The following is a 23,616-nucleotide window of genomic DNA, read 5'->3' as shown; positions in this document are numbered from 1 at the left end:
TAGGTCTTTATTAAGTAAGTAGGATGTGGGCTGCTTTTCTCTTTAATAAATGAGGAACTAGTGTGCAAAGTGCCTTGTAAACTGTTATTGATCATATAATAACTGCTTCATTTGCCTACAGAATTACTATGCGTGAGTGAACCTGTTGAATTTAAAGTGCATTTTAGGACAAGGGGCAAGAGAACAAGGCCAAATCTGGTTGTCACTGAATATTTTTTTTATACAATAATACATAAGTAAAAATCAGTGAGTGCAACTCTGATTTTCATGGTTATGCAAAGTCTTGTATTTCTTCTCTTTCTTTTTAGTAGCAGTTTATCATGCATAACCTTATATTCTTGCTTACGCTACCACATTTTTTACCCAGTTCTTTATACTCTTGAAGTATAATTAAATACAGCATACTATGATGGAATAAATGTCCTTGAATAGAGTAGTCCTTTGGGATCTGAATATGGAGGTTTTGATCTGAAAAAATCACCCATTTAAACAGATCGTTCTTAATGTAATCCCTATTTAAACACCATCGACATCTTAAAAGTTTCTCCTCTAGTATAAGGTGTCTTCCTGTAGACACCTAAAAGTGTGTTATTTCTGCCACTGCTTGAAGCTGAAAGCACGTCTCAATACTTGCTCCATCAGGGTATGCATGGTCTGGATGTAGCTGCCTGAGCGCTGGGTAGAAAAACAATGCTGGAGCTGATTGCTGTGGCTCATGTGCTCATGTTACTTCAGGAAATATTCACTTTTCCATAAAAATAATTTACTCCCGTGAAGAAAATGTCTTGGTTCAGACTCTGACTTGGAAAAGGATTTTCAGTCCATCTCACATGTCCCAGATGAGAAGGCTAATCACTTGACTTCTCAGACTTCCCTGCAGCAACTCTTCAGATTTGTGTAAGATCAGAAAATTGTACCACAGAGGAAGTAAAAACGGCTCTAAAGCATGCAGAATATTGCATGATTTTTCATAAATGTGATCTATATTCACATTGTCTTAGCAAATCCCAGGGAGGAGACATTTAAGCCCTGACCTTCTGTTACATGAGAATTTTCTCCCTAACGAATTATCTTAAAAAAAGCATCTTAAAAATTATTAAAAATATACTTTCAACTTCTTCCTCCCTCTCCTTAGAAAAAACAGACTGAATTGCTTTGTTTTCCTTTAAAGGGATCCAAGACATTCCTTCTTGTACCACTATCTACTTGAGGTTCCTGATGTTTTCATGTGTAAGCTCCTCTGTAAATGCCAATTTATTCCTTTATATCAAGTCTTCAAAAGCTGCATGATCCTGATGCAGTAATTCTGAAGAGGTAAGGCAAGGACACACGTGCTTTTCACCTGCTACAACAAAGGTGAAAATCCTTTCAGATCCTATAGCAATTAAAGTACTGGTGTAAGAATTTAAAAATATGTATCTAGCTGCTGCAGATTTAGACTCTTATGTAGATTCCACAAAAATAATAAATGTAATGGGAAGATCTTCTCCTGTGCTGTTATCTTGGAATGCTCTGATGAATAAGAGAAGGGTGATGTAACCTAATTGCATGTTTACTGAGTGCAGTATGGTGGTAGCAATGCCAAACTGCATTGCAACTCCACTGGCAACACTGGTAACTACATATTAATTTTAATTGATGGGAGGGCCTTAAACTTTAGAGGAGATGCTTTGAAAATAGTGGAATTTCTCTTACCATTCCTGTCACAAGTGTGATTTTTTTTTTCCCATTTGTTTTTTATTTTCAATATGGTGTCCAGTTTTAATTTTTCTTCTGTTGCATTATGTGTCAAAATACAGTTCTGGATAAAGCTACATAAGTCATGCCCTCTTGCATATAGTTTAGATCATAAAAACAGTAAAATCAGAAATAACTGCATTGTATATCATAAGAGGAAGAAATAAATATTTATTTTAAATACAGCAAAAGCAATATCTGAATGGGGAGGCTGTCCTGAAGACAAATCCAGGTTGTGGTTTGATTTTTAAAAGGCTATCCTAAGCATGACAGCCATTAACTCAAATGCTTTTTCTTTAAAACAGAAAAATGCACAGATATGTTCTACAAATATATGTTTTACTGTCACTAATAAATTGAAACTTGTTCCTGTGATACATGTGCAAAAATCTGCAGGCGTAGCATCATCTAAAGGTCTTGTGGTCTGGCCCCAACTCAAAGCAAAACTAGCTTCTGTCTTTGTGGAATCTCTTTTGAAGTTCAGGGAGATTGCTCCTTAAAGGCAAATTTTGTTACACTACTATCATTTTAATTCAAGCAGACCAAAGTAAGTTTCATAAAGCAGACCACCTAGTTGAGGGGAACTATTGTAACCTCACATATGTGCTTTCCCAAGTATAATGTTGGTTTGTACTGAAACTCAGGTTATCTCAGTGTTCACATAAGATGTGGGTAGAGGAGGTGAGCCACAAGAAGACAGTCTCAGAGAAAGAGTCCATCTGGTAAGATGCAAGCTCTGAGACAAGTGTGGCACTGGGGGCATTTGAGTAGGAACAGGAGTGTGTGCTCAGGGACAGTCTACATCTTCCTGCACCTCTCTGCTTTCAGCAGTCTCTTGACAATCCAATAATATATTTTCTCCATGGTTACCATCAAACAATGTGATATTAAAGAAGCAGGTAGAAGGCAGTATACTTTGACTGTTTCATCTTCTGTTTTACCAAAGGTTAGCTTTGGCTTAAAAATTATATGATTCAGTGGGGAAGTCTTTTGGAGTCATTTACTTTCCAGTGCTGAAACTGTGGAAGCTTCATGAGAGGCATCATTTATTAGCTCAGTGTAAGAGTTTATAGAACACGTATTTCTATGGCAACACTGTGACAACTTCACACAGTATTTTCTGGATATAAGATATAGTGCACCCTCAGAGGTGTTCAAGAAATGTTTTGATGTTGTAATGAGGGACATGGTTTAGTGGAAAAATATTGGTGGTAGGTGAACTGGATGATCTTGGAGGTCTTTTCCAACCATGGTGGTTCTATGATTCAGCATGACAGTACCCCAGCAGCTCACAGTATTAGCCCACTTGGAGTTGTTGTGAGGAAACCTTCTCCTGAGTTAGTGTGAGTGATGGGTGAGAAACAATGTGTTAATGTCCTTATGGAAGCAGCTACTGCTGTTAGTCACAGGGAGGAAGTTTGTCTCATGGTGGAGAGAGGAAGGGAGGGAAATGAGGAAGAATGAGGGCAGGAGTGGAGATGTGCTTAAAAGAGGAGAAACAGAACAAAATAGACAACCAGGTAACTCCTGAGCCTATGGTTCATCACATTCAGCTTCAACCTGATCCAGGTCTATAAATATCTAAGGTGTGGGGGGCAGAATGGCGAGGCCAGACTGTTTTCAGTGGTGAGTGGAGACAGGACAAGGGGAAACGGCTGGAAACTGCAGCATAGGAAGTTCCGCACAAACGTGCGCAAGAACTTCTTTACAGTGAGGTGACGGAGCACTGGAACAGGCTGCCCAGGGAGGTGGTGGAGTCTCCTTCTCTGGAGATGTTCAAGACCTGCCTGGATGCCTACCTGTGCGACCTGCTGTAGGGAACCTGCTTTGGCAGGGGGGTTGGACTCGATGATCTCTGGAGGTCCCTTCCAACCCCTACAATTCTGCGATTCTGTGATTCTGTAACCTACATCTTTAGTATCAAAAGGCCTGTTAGTATCTAAATGGAGGATATAAGAAGGAGACAGACTATAACTAGTAGGGTCTATCATGAAAGCACAAGGGGAAATGGTTCCAAATTAAAAGAGATTTAGACTGTATGTAGAGAAAAAGCTTTTTACAATAAAAGCAGTGAAGCTCTGAAACAGATTGCCCAGATTGGTGGTAGGTGCTCTGTCCCCGGAGATGTTCAAGGTCAGGCTCTGAGCAACCTGATGTAGCTGTAGGTGTCCCAGTTCACTGCAGGAGAGTTGAACTAAATGACCTGTAAGGGTCTCTTCCAACTCAAATGATTCTATGATTCTATGATTTGTGCTCAGCTGAGAGCAGTGTTTCTCTCTTCTCTGCAGGGTGCCCAGATGTGTCATCAGTTCTCTGAAATGTTTTCTGTAGCTATACATAGCTAATATTTCACAGCAAATATATTTATTTAATTACTTTACTTCTATGGCAATCTATTAATTTGCCAGTTTTAATGTTTTGTTACATTTTGCGACAAGGAGACTGCGTATTCTGTTGTGATGTGTTTAAGAATTAGTTGTCATTGAAGGCTGATATTTGAAATACATTTAAAATAAGAACTGCAGTTGTATGTGCTTCATCGTAAGTATATAATGAATTAAGGCATTCCATTTTGTTCTAAACAAATGCCAAAGCTGAAAGATTAAATGTAGAAAGATTAAATAGAGAATTTACTCAAGTTGTTCCTCAAGCTCATTTAGGCTTGAATAACAGCTATGAAATAATGAAAAGCCAGTTTTAATGAAAGTTTTTAGACAAAAATTTGCAGATTTTTCTTTTTTCAGGTACATTTTAACAGAATGCCTGACACTGTTCAGCAATTGAATATTAAACCCCTTCTTCCAAATTGAAGTGTAACCAATATCTGTTTCCTAGTCTAGCATACAGTGTTAATTGCAGTAGTTTTGGGAAAAGATATTGATCCTTAAAGGTGTCAACTCATAAATCGATCAGATATAAATTTGTATGTTTATATGGCAGTCTGAGCTTGTCTTGTTGTCTCTGAAGGTTCTAGATTTACCGAAAGGAAAACATAAGTCAGATTCAGGATATTTTTTTGGTGTAGAGATCAATAAATGTCCTTTCTAACTATCTAAGGGAAAATTGGAGGCAAATGGATGAGGCCAGGCTCTTCTCAGTGATGTATAGCAATAAGACAAGGAGCAGGCCTAAAACTTGAACACTGGAAGTTCCATACAAACTTGTGGAAGAATTTCTTTATAGGAGAGATGACGGAGTGCTGGAACAGATTTCCCAGAGAGGTTGTGAAGTCTCCTTCTATGGAGATATTCAAGACCCATCTGGATGCCTACTTGTGCAACCTATGTAGGGAATTTGCTTTAACAGGGGGATTGGAGTCAACAGTCTCTTGAGGTCCCTTCCAACTCCTTCAATTCTGTGATTCTGTGATTCACACAGCATGACTATGACTTGCAGACTTTGCTGAAGATGAGTGCTTTAGAAAAATTAAATTCAAATTGTACTGTTGGACAAAACTTCTCCAAAAGCTGTTCCAAAAAGCTGTTTCTGCTTGTTAATAATAAATGCCATCTTCGACTTCCTTATGCTTATCTACTGAAAGAATAACAAGTCTTAAGACAGCTTCAAATGATAAAATTAATGAAACATACACACAAGATTTTATCTCCTCCAGTGGTTTTAGTTACAAATTCATTACTAACATTACCTGGGCTTTTTGGTTGTGAGGATTTGTTTTTAACACTTTCCATAGGTTTGAGTTAAATGTTGCCTGTTTCTTTATTTGAAACAAGATGTAATTGGAATGCAAGTATCTAAATTAATTAGGCATTTATTTTGTTCATTCAGAGTAACTGTAACAAGGCTGGTGGAGATTGAATTTGCCTCTCTTTTTCTGTCTGCTCCCGGACTGTAATTTGTGGGATTTACTACAAAGATTTTACTGTGACCAAATTTCATGAGATTTAGACAATTATTTTACCTAAATTACATTGAATTAATAAGTAATTTTGTTTTCCAATTATAATACGGAAATCTACTGATTTGATCTTTGCAGTTGTAATTTGGATAGTTTAAATACTAACAAATATGTGAACACCTGTATGCTTTCTGAATGCTTTTAACACCCTTACGCAGCTTAATTTGAACAGATGCTTTATTTCATTGTCTTTCTTAAAATACAAACACTGCTGAATACTTTTCTGTCTGACTTTTGACTTTATTGTTTGTTGGTATTTTTCTTTTCCCTTCCCTTTTTCTTTTTCTTTTTCTCTTTCTTTTTCTTTTTCTTTTTCTTTTTCTTTTTCTTTTTCTTTTTCTTTTTCTTTTTCTTTTTCTTTTTCTTTTTCTTTTTCTTTTTCTTTTTCTTTTTCTTTTTCTTTTTCTTTTTCTTTTTCTTTTTCTTTTTCTTTTTCTTTTTCTTTTTCTTTTTCTTTTTCTTTTTCTTTTTCTTTTTCTTTTTCTTTTTCTTTTTCTTTTTCTTTTTCTTTTTCTTTTTCTTTTTCTTTTCTTTTCTTCTGGCTTCCTGAGCAGCTGCTAGGCATTTTCTCCGTAATGTAATCTAGGATGCTTTGCTGCGAGTAGATAGAAGCTGAATATAAATGCTTTCCCCTCCCCCCAGAAGCTCAAATGCAAATGAGTATGTAAGCATAATAAACAGTTGCCTTTTGTCATTACTAAATACAGAAATCAATAATGCAGTATAAAATCAGTCTTAAGCTGAAATCACATACCTAACAGAAATACAGAATGCTTATTCAGCAAGTTTTTGATTTCTGTATTGTCTATCATCTGAGTGATAAAAATCGTCTATGGTACGAGTTAATTGTGAGAAATCTTCTGTGCTTTCAAAAGATGTAAAAACAAATCTGTTAGCAGAAGCACACAAAGCTTTGTAGTAATATTTTAAAAGCAGAAGAAATAAAGAATGATAGCTAACACAATAAATTTTAATTACCATTAAAATATAATTGAAGGTGATTAAAGTTTTGTCTAATTAAAGAAAATATGCCAGTCATTTAGACACTGGATCATCATTTTCATTTTATTTTTTAGCTCCAAATTTTCTAGAAATTGGAAATTTGTAGTTCTGAGGAGATTCTAGGGCTGTTAAATGCTGCCATTATCCTATCAGCTACCATCAGATGCCTTATATGGTGGCATCTTACAGTTCTCTGTTTTGCTTTGTCCGTGCACAACTGTTCCTGCATGAATAGTCTAATAATGTTTATTCATATATTTTTTTAAACTGAACTCTTTAGATTTGGCTGATAATTTTATTGTTCTTTCTCACCTAATTTCCTCCATTAAATTAGTGCTGACATACATCATCAGCATGGAATTAATGAAAAATGAATTGTATTAATTTTGTTATATGATAGAAAAGGAGTTCATTTTTTCATAGGAGAAAAGTTAATGATTAATCTTTCTATCACCTCGTACAAAAAAAGTATCTCTAATGCCTTCATTGCATTTCTTTTGTTTGAGTATCTTCTCCATCTCCCCAAATTAGATGCTGACCAAATTGGAAGCCTATTCCTGTTTGACCCTGTCTCATTGCTGACTGTTGATTAAACCTTCCTTTCTCAGAGCAGTAATCTTATCTTCCATTTTCTGTTCTCCATAGAGATAGCTATAATTACTTGCAAATTGAATTCAGTGACTTTCTGGCCATTACAGTATTGCACAAAATTCTGGTTACATTTTGGTGAGAAAGGTGGTGTCTTCGAACTAATTGGCTCCTCCTCATTTCTCTTTGTTTTTCATTGTGTCTGAGAGATTGCTTCTTCAATTGAATGTGCATCCTAATAAAATCTGAATGGCTCTATGTTGTGTCTGTATAATGTAAATGACCTTAGTTAGCTCTAATTGATAATCAGGTAGCCTGATTTGTAATAAGCATGGAAACTTGTCAAATGTTAAGTGATGCTCATAAAATGTGAATTATTTTATCTCCCTTTTTCAGGACTTTTATTTCAGACATATGTTTCCTCAGTTATGATGGGTGTGTAGCTGCTGTTGGCAAGTGGCGTCTTTACAAACCCATGAGTATGGAGTTGCTATTACACGTACCTGACCAGTTTTTGTGTTGAGCTGACAGTACTCAGGACCTCTCTGGTTTGTCTTGGCCTGCCTGTAGCTTCGTTTTGACTCCTAACATAATTTATCTAATGACAAAACAATAAATTACAGCTACTTTATTGCAGCTCTTGCTTAGCTTTGTTCAGCTGTGTGATACTGTGTGACAGATGGTAGCAGCAGGTTAATGACAGAATGGTGGCTGATGTGGGAGTGTGTCTATAAAGCAAAGGTGTTTAACTGAATGCCTCCGCATGGAAAAAAATTATATCCATTCACATCCATTGAAACTTGCTGAATGTTTATGGAAACCAAAGAGTGGATGTGAGCACAGTGACACAGTGGGTGGTGCTTTGCAGCTAGTGGTGACAGTGGGTCAAGTCTGCTCCTGCAAATGTTTGTAAGCATGGCATGCAGGCTCTTGTTCATTACTGGCAAAAATGCATAGGAAATAATGGTGACTATGTTGAAGAAGAGCGTTGTGTAGCTGAGAATATTCTTTATCAAATCATGCCACTGTGCTCTTTGTATCTGTTATAGTTTCTATGGAAATAAAGAGGAGGCATTAGTTTCAGAGCAACCTATGTAATAGATAACTATAACATGTAGCTACTATGCATAGAATTGGTTCTCTGTAATCAAATGAAATGGAACACGGGAGAGTAAAGATGTACAATGACACCTGAGACTTGAAAGTACTGCCCATGGAGTAAATGCTGGAAGGCTTGTATTTAATTATGTCACTGTAGGGTCAAATACTTAATTTTAAGTATTTTAGTATCATTGTAACTGGACTCCTTAGTTAGACTGCTGTAAATACTGTTAGGAGTAATGAGTTCCTGGCTTTTCATATACAGCATATTATTTATTTTCATCTCTCCTGTACTGAAGTCTCCACATCTGGACACAGTATTCCCAATGACGTCTCACCACCACAGAGCAGAGGGGCAGGATAACCTTCCCAGCCCTGCTGGCCACGCTTCTTTTGATGCAGCCCAGAATACAGTTTGCTTTCTGTTTTGTGAGGGCACATTGCTGGTACGTGTCCAGCTTCCCATCCATTGGTACCCCAAGGTCTTTTTCAGCAGGGCTAAATATCCATATTTCATTGATTATGATATTTATTCTCCTGACTTCAGCATCTTTACAAGATTTATCAGTTCTTCTGCTCTTGCCAATTCCCTTTTCATTTGGAAGCTAGGTCCTCAGTAATACAGCTGTTAACTTGAAACCTTGGTCTTCAGAGGTTCTTCAGACATAAGCAGATGACAAATTTCATTTTTGGATAATGAATACTGTGAAAAGCAGAGTTCTAATACTATTTTTCCCACGCATGAGCAGGTGTTTCATATTCATAGAATCATAGAATTGCTCAGGTTGGAAAAGACCAAAATTAAAAACAAACAAACATATTAATTATTCAATTAATTAATTAATTAATAAAAACCCAAACCACACCTATTTTATGAATGAATAAAAAATCATCTGGAAAAGACCTTAAAGATCATCAAGTCCAATCACAACCTAACCATACTACCCTAACTCTAACAACCCTCTGATAAATCGTGTCCCTGAGCACCACATCCGAACGGTTTTTAAACACATTCAGGGATGGTGAACACCAAATTCTTGACAGACAGCATATTTCTCAAGTTAAAACTAATCTGCCACTGATGAGCTTTTGATATTTATTTTGGGTTTTACCTAAACAAAATTATTCATGGAAATCTGTGAAATCTTAGAAAACACAGTCACCTTATACAACACCAGTGTACAGTATCTGATTAATGTTGTTGTTGTTTATGTGATCTGGGGCAGTGACAAATGTTTTTCTTTAGGTTTCCAAGGAAACAGTGAAGTGGAGGTATATGGGGGTATGAATACACACAAGGGGTTATGAATATGCATACTTATGTATAACAGCATCTCAAAATATAGAAGGAACAAGATTGACAGTGGGCTAAGTATCACTATTTCTAACTGTCCAACAGATCCAACCTAGCTTTTTCCTTCCAGCAATGAAAAACTTTCCACCTACTCTAAGAGTGTCTGGATTTTGCCTCTGCAACCTCTTACGAATAGGGAAAGGACATAGAAAGCTCTTGTACTATAATCTGACTGCTGTATGGTTTATTTTATGGCTTACACTGATAATAATTGTTACTATTTCCTAAATTTATGTGGTTACCACAGAACAAATTACCATTGCTGGGATGATTAATGTTCATAGTATTGAATTTAGTCCTTAAAATAAAATAGGCTTCAGTGAATGCTTTTCCTTCTAAGATCTACTTATGTGCTTAATTGGAGATGTGTAGGTGTGTTGTTTTTCATGTTAAGAGAATGGAAGTCTGGTCAGAACATCACATTCTCCATAGGTGCCAAAATAATGTATCATAAATGAAAATAAGAGGAAAAAGATTGTCAAGCTAATCAGATCTCTGGTCTCTTACATGCATGAGACTGGATTAGCAATACTAAAGGCTGATTTTTCAGGCTGTAATTTAGAACCATTGTAAAATTCATTCATTTAAATATAACATGCTTGTAGGGAAATTTTCTGCCAAAGCCCGAAGGACTGATGACCTTGTTGTTCAGTTTGTGTGTGCATGCTATTTACTTAAGCTTAATCTGAATTTAATTATGACCTGACTGAGATTCTTCTTTATCTTCAGTTGTTGAGTGTATGTGAAGAGTTTTATCTTCCCCTTGATCTGTCTGTTGACACGTGATATGCTGTAGTAATGTCGAAGGTCAGGGAAGATTAATCTCTACAAGCTGTATCCTGACACTTGTCTTTGTGATTACTTTTGAAATAACCATAAGGCATTCCTGTTGTTTTTGCTAATTTTAGCTCTGTCTGCAATGATTTTGCACGCTGCAGATATGATAGGTGAAGTTATTCTTCCTAGATTCTTGAGTAGTAAATATTGGGAAGTGATTATATGGCCACCCTTGAATTTTGCCTGTCTTCTAGCAAACAAAAGAACATGACTGTTTGAATCTGATTAATATTGAGGAAAAGTTTCAACCTCAGTCATTATGAAATTACTGAGTCTATGTGACAAATGCAAATTAGGCTAGATTTGTTTATTAGGAATTTTATTCTTCTGATATTGGATATTCTGATATTATATAACCTTGTATAAGGTGAAGTGATGCACTGTAATGAAATGTTTTCATGTTTTTCAAAGGGATAGGGAGCATTGTGGTTGTACTGTTTCCTGCATAACTCTGAAGGCAGCATTGGGTTGAAGTAAATGAAAAAATGAAATGATAGCAAATATTATTGATTGATGTTTCTCTAAATTGATGTTTCTTTAATTTTCTCCAATCCAAGTCACCATCCATCTCTATTGAAACAATTTTGAGCTGATATGTCATTGTAGTTTACTTACACATTACTAATAATTTGGTAATGATAGTCACAGCCTGTTTGAATGTCTTACTTTCCCTTGTTTTTCTCTTGATTTTCAGGTCTGGCAGTTTCTCTTCAGTTGCTTCATGGAGACATAGAACAAATTAGGAGAGAGTATACATCTATGTTTACCCACGGAGTATCCATAACGAGGAAACTAGGTTTTTCCAACATTATCATGCCTGGTAAGTTAAAAAGAACAAATTTTCATTAAGGAGCAAGAGAAAGAACTAGTGAGGAATTAATGAGTACTCATTTGCTTTCCAAATAAATATAGAATTCTGAAAATTATTAAATTTTCCAGAGACTTTTTTTTGGATGTAAATAAAAGAAAACTGCATCCCAGGTTGTGTATTATATACTTACTAAGTCAGTGTCAAAAGAGCATACAGAAATAGTTTGCTTTCTGGAAGTGAAGACGACTGAATGCAAGATTGCTGAGCTCTACACAGATAAAGAGGCAACCAGCAGAACATGGAGCAGGTAACTTCTAAATAAGGACTCACAGATTTTCACTGACACAGTGTAGCTTCTGATTTCACCCAGTTGATGCCTCAACTGATGGAAACGGAGATACTGGAAATGGATAGTAGAAGGGATGTGGAGATTTATTTTCATTAGATCGTATGATAACCAATGTTAGTGCTTGAACAGGTGCTAAGGAAGGTTGAGAGAATGTCACTATGAATGTGACCAAGCAAATATAGGGAGAAAACAGATAGTGGTAAGGTAGGTAAAATCTATAGGTCATTCCCAGAAATGAAATCTTTAGCCAGTGTCTCTTCAAGGGAAAAGCATACTTAGGAGCAGCCTACTTTGGCACAACTGTTGTGTTGCTGTGGTGTTAGTGAGGAATATTGTAGGGAGGATCTCACATCTTTGTTTCAGCTCAGAGTTTGCATGCAATGCCTTGGCTCTCTCAGATACAAATAATCTTCAGGACTTGCTGATTCTTAATAGGAACCACTTTCTCCTTTGTAAATACATGTCTTTTCATTCCTGTATACATAAATTGAAAATAAATCTTGGTTCTGAGACAAGAATATGTAAGCTTCATTGTTTCACTAATCAGAGGAGTCTTAACAGTCTATTAAAACTCAGTAATGAGACTCAGCTTTAGCTGTGGGCAGGCACTTGAACTTCAGCTTGAAACTTGACAGCTGAGAATTCACTGTTCTGCTCTTACTGCCAGTTAAACATCTGTCCTTCTGCATCCCTCATCAGTACTACTATGCACTTAAAATATGCACAGAGCACAAGTTCATAAAGCAGTTTCAGCATTATTATGAAACTGTTCTACTGAAATCACCACAATATTTAGAACAATAAAATGGGTAAGTTAGGTGCTATTCAGTTTAAAGGTAGATTATATATATATGTTAAATGAAAGTCTTCACTTGAAATCTTAATGCTTATTAAGATTGTGTTACTGTTGGATTTCTCATTTGAATCAAATGAATATTATAGATATTATGGCTGATAATTTTGAATGCAGTTTTACAGAGCGCGCTGTAATTCCCATTAAGAAACCTTTCTTAATTTACTGATTATCTACATCTGATTTAGTGACTTTCAGCTCTGTGTTATCAAATTTTCTTTATTCTATAATGGCTCTCATTTTCCAGTTGTGAAGTAACATGAACTGCTAAAAGCATGTTGTAGCCAAGCACTGTACAGTGAGCTGCTGCAACTCAAAGAATTGCACAGGCTCAGTTTGACCCTTTCTTATTGAAAAAAAAATAATCATGAACTTTGGTGTGCTGATTTCTTAGTCCAAGTATATGCTTACCTCAGTTCAGAAAATGTACAACTTCTGGTTTGTGTTTGCTGGCATAGAAGAAATTTCTCCTAGAGGAAAATAATCATCTTATTCTTCTAGTGACAAGTTCCAAGGGCTAAGCAGGGCAGCGTGCTCTAGGCGATGAAATGCCTGCTGGAGCCTAGCCTTTGAAATCCTTTTTTCTTTTAAAGCTCCCTTTTCATTTTGTATCTCTCCAGTGTCTTTTTTTTTTTCAGAGATAAATTAAAGGACTTCATTTTTTGTAAACTGGAAATGGTCACTAATTAGGTCTTTTTTTGTTGAAATTGAGTGTGTTGCTCTGTCTAATTAGCACTTAGATTAAGACTCTGAACCAGACTCTCTTGAATTATTTAATAAGAAATACTACATGCTGCTTAACTGTAGTATTTCTTTTATAAGGTGCCAGATTTTAAGTTGCTCTCCTATTTTCATGTATTTAAACTCTAACTGACCTTCATTTTTCATTGTATCAACCCTTATCTCTTTAGAGGGTTTGCTTCTGAAAATAACTAGCACCAGCACACATGCCATACCAGAATTTTGATGACAATAATAATGCATGTTTTTGTAGAGCAGTACTTTTTATGTCACTGGAGCCTGACAGGGTGATGCCACAGAGTGCTTTTTCCAGGACTTACGAAATTTTTTAATGATGAAATCCAAGAGTTTTAGGAGATGAAGTAGATCAGTAGAAAAAGGCATATATGATTCAAGGAGGCTATTAAATAGGTAATTCATTCTATTCTAGCTGGCAGAATAAGGAAAGGCAGTGAACATGTTATCTTAGGAGCCTAATCAACATGCATTTTTCTAGATTTAACCAGCACAGTCCTTTCCAGCATCCAAGTGTGACAGTCGACAGATGAGTAAGCTGGTATTCTTGGAAAGCTTTGTACTGCGTCAAAGGAAAACTGTGTTTATACTCTGAATTTCTATCTTAACATTTCCTGAAAGGACAGACAACCATATAATAATTTAGTATATAAAATTTTCCTTTTGATGTTTATGAACATACTGAGCTTTTTGAGAAATACTTTAACACATGTAGGAATTGATGGAATGTGAAAGCTCTTTCACATCTTTCTACATAAAATTTTACCTGCTTTTTCGCTCTCTTATGTAGTGCCCTCATATAGAATCTGATTCCAAATTTAACACATAGCTTTTGCAACACTGCATAACTTAAGTGCTGGATATTATGCTCATGTGTTCTGACATATATGCATGCTTGCATTGGCTCTTTTTCCTCTTTGTAGAAAATACCTAGTTCTTTAAAGAAACCCATTCATTAGTGTGTGGTGGTAAACCCTAGTGCAGCTGTTTATCTGAATGAGGATTTACTGAAGGGGCCAGAACTCTCTGCTAGGGCAGCCAGTTGTAAACAGACTGAGCTGTCACATGATAAGCATTGTATAGCTGCACGTCTTTCTTTGTTGTGCTTATCAAACTAGAACTGCGTCTGTTTTGGTTTTAAGTTACAGTCTTCTTAACAATCCTTATTCTACTACTGTTAGCATGTTTTGCTGCTTGGTACACTCAAAGCCAGAATCTATTCAGTGTGAGGCATTAGCAGATAAAGCAAGATAATCTCAGGGCTTTCTGTAGAGTTCTTTCTTCACTAAGAAATTTAGTCAGATTGAACCATTATTTCCTGAAACTCTACCTATGTGTATTTATTCTATGCTGCTTTATGCATAATCTAAAAAAGAACTCTTATTTAAAACAGCTAGAGATGTGAGTTGAAATGCTATATATATTTCAGAGTCCATAAGGCATACTCCAGAATATAAACAAATGGCCTGTTGACTGATGTCTGAACAGATTTTTGTAAACAGATATCAATTATCTATAGACACTCTTTTTCAGCTTTGGATTTCAGCCAGTGGCATTACCATTGCTGAGATCTGACCACAACTTCCTCTGAGTTAAGATCAGAGTTTATATTTCTTCCTACTCATCCAAATTATTAAACTCTTTTGAAACTAGAAAAGGCTAAAGAATTGACAATTCTGCACAGTGGTATTGCAGTAACCATTATTTTCCCTGTATGTATGTGTAAGTGGTCTAAAACAATGCTGTCTGAGCTATTCAGTCCAGACTGGAATGTTCTTTGCTAGTAATCCTTCACTCAGAACTTTTTGGTCTTTTTTGGTCTCTTCTAGTATTGATATCCCTTTGCAAAGGACACAATTAAGAATCCACATGAAGCTGCAGTATTAATTTCTGCAACAGAATTTAATACTTCCAGACTTCTCTTATGTTTGTCAAACCACAGAATTTGCATTTTGTTTCTCAGTGTTATCTTTTTAAAGTTTCTGCTTATTTAGCAGGTAGAGTGAGCAGCCCAGGTTGCTGCAGTGCTTACAAGTTTTATATAAGCTTTATTATGCTTAATTTAGGAATTATTTTTCTCCTTTTTTTAACCATCATAAATGCACTGCTTTGCTTTTATTTTTAATCATTTAAGTCCATTAGGTGTCCTTTAGCAGTCCAGTTACATCTCATTGTCTTTGAAAGCTGCTGAACATACTACTCATTCATCTGGGTTATTAAAAGATCATTTGTTCTTTTCATGTGCAAGTATACTCTCTATTTTTCTCTCTTTCTTACTCTCTCTCTCTCTTTCTTTCTCCCTTTCTTTCTTTCTTCCTTTCTTTTTCATAGCTTTTAAAATGAAACTGGAACTAGAATATTTGTCTTTTTTTTTTTTATACAAATCATCTTACAAAATGCTATCCATGTGATTAACATGGATTTTTCAATGATGTGATTTTGACTAGAAGCATATTCCTCCTGTCATCGCTTAAAATAAGAATCTGGAGAGCAAAAATATAGAGAAAGCTATGGAATCTGTTCTCTTCATGTGTCTGTGTAGCTGTCACTGGGCTTGGACTTAGTAAAGATTTGTTGATTTTATGAAGAAAAAAATATGTTTCACACCATTCCATGTTTTTCTCCTATAAGGAGTGGTATAATTTTTCCAATCTTCATCAGTCTCTGTGGAGTACAAACAGCCTAAATTTCCACCTGCCACTGTTAGCTGTTCTGATATCCAAGAATCCAGAAATATGTATTTTTAATTACTGAAAGTAATATTGCCTGGATATATTAGTTACACAAAATATATTTAAGCACAATTGTCAAGTAAAACACCCTGAATTTTGACCTTTCACAAAATTGTAGTACTCTGTGGGGAATATGCTCTGCTTTCCAAATCCTATTTCAGTACTTTTTAGAAGCTTTGATCTTTTCTACCAAAGGAATTATCTTCCTTTCTATTTATCTTTCGAGTCACTGCAGAAAACAAAGGTACTAATACATGACTCTGTACCTGGATAGTCAAGTGCAGGGAATTTTTATATTGTTTTCCTTCTCCTTCCCATATTGTCTCTCTTCTTTTTTGATTCATTAGTAACCAAAAGAAAAATGGAAGAGGAGAATGGAAAGGGAAGAAAAGCCAGAATTTAATTGAACTTCCCTCAATTTACAATTTCTGTATGAAATCTAACAAGTGCCAGGATTTACACCTGTGACAGAGCAATCCTAGGTATATGCATATATTTGGATTGGATATTAGGAAAAAATTCTTCCTGGTAAGGCTTTGGAACAGGCTGCCCAGGAAAGTGGTAAAATCACCACCCCTGGCAGTTTTCAAGGAAAGGGTAGGTGTGTTACTGAGGGACATGGTTTAGAGGGCATGGTGGTAAGGGGCTGACAGATGGATTAGATTATCTTAGTGGTCTTTTCCATCCCTAATGGTTCTATGATATGTACAATTTGGGGAATGAAGGGCTGGCTAGCAGCCCTGCAAGAAGAGGTCTGGGGGTTCTGTTTGACAACGCTTGAAATATGAGTCAACAGTGAGCTCCCTGGCAGCCCCAAGGGCCAAATGATGCTGGAGATGCCTCACCTGCAGTACTGTGTGCGGTTTTGGGCCCCACAATGTAAGAAGGATGAAAAACTAATTAGAGTGTGTCCACTGAGGACAGCAAAGATGGTGGAGAGTCTTGAGGGCAATACAAAGAAGGAGTGGCTGAAGTCCTTGGGTTTGCTCAGACGAGAGCAGAGGGGAGGCTTGATGGCAGCTGCAGCTCCTCACAGGGAGAGGAGGGCAGCGCTGAGCTCTGCTCTGTGTGACAGCGACAGGGCCAGAGGGAACAGCATGGAGCTTCGCCAGGGGAGGAGCAGCTGGGGGTTAGGGAACGGTTCTACACCAGAGGGTGGTGGGCATGGAACAGGCTGCCCAGGACGGTGGGCATGGCGCTGAGACTGTTGGAGTTCAAGAAGCACTTGGACAATAATCTCTCAAAATTCAGTTAAATTCCTCCCCAAATCAACAGATCCAAGCTTTCTGTTAAACAAGCTTGTAAATCTTCCCCGCTGTTCAAATCAATTTATTTTACATCTCGTTAGAAGGGAGAGCAAGGAAGAGCAATCATGCAAGCTTGATCTACATTATGTGTAAAATCTGAAAGTTTGCAGTTTGAGAATCTCTCGTGTCAAGGACATTTCATTGGCTTCATCAGCTTTTTTCAGATGAATGTTTTTTAGGGCTTATTGAGAGTTTCTGCAATAAAGCTGAAAATGCAGATAGTGCTCTGTTGAAAAGGGACACTGAAGTAACTGAGTAAAGGAATGGTTTTTTTTTTCATCTTATCCTTCATTTTAAATGCCAAAACTTACTAAATCTAATAGTAAACAGGCAGTACTGTTACCAAAGTTACCAGTGCTCCTGCAATTCCAGCACATGCAGAATTGTTTTAATTTTTCCTTAATAGTATTACTGATATTCTTGTTTATGTAAAAACTAGCTAGCAGTACAAAAATAACAGAAATGCTCTTGTTTCTTTCTGCCCGTCCCCTTAATGCTGACAAATTTGCACATGTTCACCAAATAAGATTTTGCCAACTGTCACTCGTAAGGTTCCAGTCTCAGACCTTTTCTTCCAATGTTTGTATTTGAGCATTCATTACAACATTCTCTCATTCTTGAGCTCTATGTGAATATTACTGATCAATAGTAATTATTATGAGTCTGTGTTTCTTGCAGATAGCAAAATTTTCTTTGCCACAATAAGCAAGAAGTTTGCTATATGGAGAGAAATTATGGAACACAAAGCTTGCTGGTGGTTGTCACAGCCTTTAAATCTTATACTGGAAGCTTCAGTCACATCTGTGAGATTTGCCCTGTTTCTTATAAGTACTAGCAGTATTTCTCCCTTTACATCTGCTTTTTTTTCCAGGTTACATTCACTGACAGGAATTCCAACTGCTGTTTCAGTATCACCTACAGTGCAAAACAGAAAAGAAATTGTTTCTTTAGGGGAAATTCACTTACTACAGTGATGAAATTATCTGTGAAATGCTATGTGCCTGTATGTTCCTGATTTGATCTCTTTAACAATGTCCTTTAATACATCCTTCTGCACTATAATTTTTCACGAATGGTGAAGAAATTGCATAACTTGAATGTAGTTTTGATTTTTTGTTTTGAAATTAAATACAGATCTGGAACTTGACATGAATTTCTAATATGCTGCTTTTAAAAAAGACCAACTTGTTTTGTTTGTTGATGTAAGTATATCAGCCAAGATATACTTACAGCCTCATAGCTGCTAAGAAGCACTGAGCATACTGACTCAAAGGAGGCAATGTGCTATAAGAGTCTCTGACCCTCTTATCAAGTCAAAATCACCACCATCATCAGTGTGATTTGTTGAGATCTTCCTTACTGACAATGGCTACATGGCACTTGCCCCATTCTACAAAGTCTTTTCAAAAGGTTTTCTATAAAATAGTTTTCATCCACAAGATTTAGATCCTGCATAATGCCATTTCATCATGTGTGAAATCTTTTTAAAATCTGTTAAATGCATACTTAAGGTATAAAACAAAACAACTCCTCAGCTTGCATTTTACAAAGATGTAAATTTACCAGAACTTTCTATAAACAAAATAATATTTTATGCCCCTGTTCAATTCTTGGTTCTAAAGGACCTATAATTCTGCACAAAGCTTTCTAGAAGGCACCCAGTAACCAAAGCAGCTTGTGAGTTGTGTGTAATTATTTTCAAATTAGCAGTTGCTCTCAGGATAGTTCAGATTTCCACTAAACTGCAACTATCAGAGATGACAGTCAAGTACAGTCACACTTCTTTGTTACAGTGATAAATAACCAAATTGGAATTTATTTTACTAGAAAGCTTTCTAGAGAATGGCTGGCAAATTAAACTCTGTTTCTAACAGACAGTTGCTTTTGATCTTTAATAGCTATCTTCAGCTTGAAAACATTGTTCCATGTTAAAGTGCTACAACAAAGTTTACAATTCTAAATGGGATTGGAATATGAGAAAAGTTGTTACAATATCTGTGTTGCAGTTGCAACTCAGAACTTCCTCAGCAAAAGCAATTCTGATTGTTCTTTTGACACATAGGTACAAATACTAGGAGACAAAAAAAAAAAAAAAAAAAAACAAAAAAAAAGGAACAAATACTGCATTCATACACGTTTTCATGATGCATGTTCAGATCTGCAGTGATTACGTATGTTGCTCTCATTGGCTGAGGTTCAGTTGTGAAGCTTCTGTGAGCCAGGGGCAGCTTGTGTGTGAGTCCTATATCTAGGGGTACATCTTCTGAGCAGCAGCAGGCCTTAACTTGTATGCAAGCTCCTGAATAGTGATAATTCAGCCTCCTATTTGTGAAGAAAAGAAAGCCTGCAGAGCCATCCCATAATGAAACTGCGTAGCAGAGATAATGGGGCCCCCGAGCATACATTGTCATCTCCAGCCTGTGAATTACTCTTGGCTCCTTTCTCTTTTCTGGTTTTTTAAAGTTTGTGGTTTAGACAGCATCAGGAAGGCTGACCTCCATTAGATAAGTGTGTTCTCCAACAGTCTATTTTGTGGTTGTTTTTGGGTTTTAATTGGCCTTTCCTTTTTCTCCTTTCATTTGCCTGTGTCATGTAATTCATGCATCTTCCACTCAAGTTTAGTGCTTGGATACCTCATTGTTAGCTGAAGAGAAGTAATGAAGCTGCTTCTGTTTCTTCTTAGGTCAGAAACCTTGAGCTGTAGTGTGCCTGGTTAGCACTTACATCTGTCTTAAAAAGGATTTGGAGTTTTTCCTTTTGGCCTATAAATAGTGCTTTCAAGATGTTTTTGCCAGGTCGAAGCTGAAATGTTTTGGCAGGACCATTTGAAGAGGCAGTTACTGCCAATTCTATGCTGTACGCATTTTGATTTAGCAACTCAGACATTTCAATTCTGCATCTTTCACATTCAGTTAAATTCACTTACCATAACAAATGTCCCTTCAGTGTGTGCATTCAACACTTGCGTTGCATGGGAAATCAAGGCTTTATGATCAACCACACCAATACAGGTTTGCAATTCTTTATTACATTCTGTGGAACTTTGATTTCCATCTTTGGTTCCATCGCTAACCCTCCCCTTGTATATACAAGCTCTTGTATGAATGCCTTGGATGTAACTGTAATATTTTTAAATGTAGTTTTGATTAGCCAAACAAAGTAGTTTGGGGTCTACTGGGTTACTTCTGTAATTAGCACAGAAGCTACTGATATAATTTTTCAACATGATGTGTTATTGCCTGAAAAGAGCAATAACAGTTTCCCTAGATACGCACTGATCCTCACAATTCATCCATTTGCCAAGAGAGGACTTATTAATTCTTACTCCAGCAGGGATCAATGCCAAGCTTTGTTTTGCTGCTTTGTTCTTTGTCATCTTATATCTAATCTGCACCAACCTTCTGTTTTACCTGTGGTTGGTTGTATCATGTTAACTTCAGTTTTTATTGTGATAGTGGCTGGAAGATATCTGTGCTACGAGGAGCAGGTTTCTTACACAGCAGGATGATTCAGAGAACTCATAAACACAATGCGTATCTTCTTTAATTTCCTTCTCTCCATCTTCTGTTGACTCAGCCTATAACCCACATGTCCAGAAGTGCCATTTGCTTCTCGGGAGTGATTTATCTTTGCAGAACACATTTAATGAATCTTTGTGTTTGTGGTTCACTTTCTTGTAGCCTTTTCGTTCCCAGAAAACTGTATGATAGCCTGAGACAAAACTTAATTACTGTGGGGTTCGATACCATTTTGTTTAAAACTTATTAACTGGATGCCTACATCCACATGTTCACTGCACACTCTGGAAGCTCTGATAAATTCAGAAAGCTTGAAGAAAACCAGTTCTTATAATAACAGGATTGAGGCAGAGACAGCAGGCAAAAATGAGCTTCCCTTTGTTTTGAAAGAAAACCCTTGAAATGGTCTAGATCTTTTGTGCCACATAGCTTCATTGTAGTTAGATATGGGCTTGTCACCTTAGAGTTGAGCAACATTTTCTGTTTTCACTTGCTTATTACTGTACCGAACTTGATGCTGAAATTAGCCATTGTGTGTCTTTATTTCATGTTAGTATTTTTGAGCATTTAGCTGGAATACGTTGCTTTTTCTCATCATATTTGAAAACTCTGCTTGCCTGTTTGAGATTCAATTTTATAGGCTTTCAATTTTATATGTTTTCAACCAGTAATTAAAAACTGATTTTATCTAATGTCTGAGATGTCCCTTGTGTGTTTCTTTGTAAATTCCTCACATTTGTTCCAGTGTAAGACAGTAGAAAATCTCAGTACACATACATCTAGAGGAGATTTATTTGAGTCATGCAGGTACTTTAGCAGAAGATAGTATCTGCACTTGCCAAAGTCTACCTCAGAACCTAAATATTAAAGAACTTTGACTTTCAGGGCGCCCTGTGGTTTTAATTACATCTCTTGCTAAAAGCGTGATGATATAATATGAGAATTATCCATCTGGTATAGAGATAATGTAGGAAAAGTGTTCATATTCTTGTAATCAAATATGTAATTATAATTTCCATAAATGAAAAAGTTTAGTGAAAGGAACATAAACAGCAAATTCAAACATTGTCTGATGTTTGAATATTTCATAAATCAAGATGGAATTGTTTTTACTGGAAGAGAATTTGCAATAGAATCCCCTAGATTAATTTTGTACAGACGATCATGTCAAGATTTTGAGAATTTCTGTAAAAGAAGATTGAAGCAATGGCATTTCTACATTGGGGAAGTAGAAGAGGTTAAGATATCTCCAGAACAATGTATTGAGAGTTAAATAAATTTTTAAAAAGTCATTCCAAATATGTTTATGTATGCTTTTATCACAGTTTTCTTTCCTTTTCCCTTTCCCTGATTGAAGTTCACTTCCCAAATCCATTTTTGTTACTTGAATCAGCAATTCTATTTTCTGATAAGTCTTTGTGTTTATTTTTACAACCCCTCTGACTTTTTAATCTTCTGAGCTTTTACTCATAGTAAGTTCACATAAATATTGCACTAAAGATTTATTGGAAGCTTGGTTTTAAGTTCTTAACCTTCTACTACCCTTATCTAAACTGTACAAGGTTTTTCTGTATTTTAGTTGAAAATAGTGATCTTTTGTAAAGCAAAAGTGAAATTTATGTGAGTTCTGATCAATACTCACAAGGCCAAACTTAAACCAGAAGCTACATTTTCATAAAGATTACAAAATGTCAGATATCCTGCATGCTATGAGAAAAGGAAGCTGTTGTTTCATCTGCCTGATGCAGACTCTACCCTTGATATATAGCCCATAGCTTACATTATTTTGGTTTAATTTTCTAGTTTATTTCAGTTATCTCCCTTCTGCTTTTCTGTCCATCTGTTTCCATATAAATCATCATATTTCATATACATCATTGCTTCTCATATAGTGTGAGTCCTAGTCTCCACTTGCATTTAATTTGCCTTGCATGAAAGTGGAAAAAATATGACATTTTCTTAGAATCAGATGACTGTATGGCTTACTCTGAGACACTGAAAACAAAGTAGAGCTTCCTGAATGTTTGCAGCTAAGGACAAAAATTGTTTGACCTGTTCTCTCATTACACTGATTATGAGCATAGCCAAGGATCTGTAGGGCAAAGCAAGACAGGAATTGTGCAAATACATCTTCCAGTGTCTTTTTTCCCAGTGAGTTTTTTTCTTTTTTTCTCTTCAATGAGTTTGCACATTTTTAAAAATCCTTTAAAAACAGACACTGTTTTTGAAAGACTCCTTAAAGTCTATGAAGCTGTGATTACTTTTTAAAAATACTTTTTTTTTTTTTTTTTTTTTTAATTTAAATCTTTTTAAATCAGAGTATGCTCTGCTTAAAAATTTAAAAAAAAAAAAAAAGCGAGGTTTTCACTGAGTTTTATCTGGGCTAGGTCATGAAATCTGTGGTGAAAATGTGCTTTTGGTTATATTTCAGTGCAGACCTCATGGAAAATGGAAAGAATTCCTTGCTGATAAACAATGCGTAAATGCATAGATGCAGAATTCAATTTAGTCTTTATAGAGATATTGCTACAGATAGAAATTGTTTGCTAAACCCAGTTATACTGCAAACCTTCCATTTTTTATTACTGTGTATTTTCTTCTGAATGTGAAACTCCTGTTGGTGACTGATGTCCAGCTCTAACCTGGACGAATTCTAGGATAAGCACATGCGAAGTAAGGACCCAACATATTGTGTGCTCTTTGGTGACCATACTTGTAAATCTTTTATAATAAAAGATAAAAAAAAGATCTATTT

At 36.1% G+C, this 23,616-nt stretch overlaps 1 protein-coding gene across 2 annotated transcripts in view; it reads left to right on the top strand.

Annotated features, from left to right (window-relative positions):
- Positions 1-23,616, top strand: part of DOCK4 (dedicator of cytokinesis 4) — a gene marked incomplete at both ends in the record, with an annotated part of 237,507 nt that overhangs the window by 122,303 nt on the left and 91,588 nt on the right. For both annotated transcript variants that reach the window (XM_079536116.1, XM_079536115.1), the window contains one exon: positions 11,230-11,355. In XM_079536116.1, the coding sequence (XP_079392242.1) occupies positions 11,230-11,355 (126 nt within the window). The remainder of the gene's footprint in view (positions 1-11,229; positions 11,356-23,616) is intronic.

The sequence above is a fragment of the Tetrao urogallus genome (genome assembly GCF_951394365.1).
Source record: "Tetrao urogallus genome assembly, chromosome: 1".
Taxonomy (NCBI): domain Eukaryota; kingdom Metazoa; phylum Chordata; class Aves; order Galliformes; family Phasianidae; genus Tetrao; species Tetrao urogallus.
Note: the sequence above shows the minus strand (reverse complement) of the source record. Positions and strands in the feature narration are given on the sequence as shown.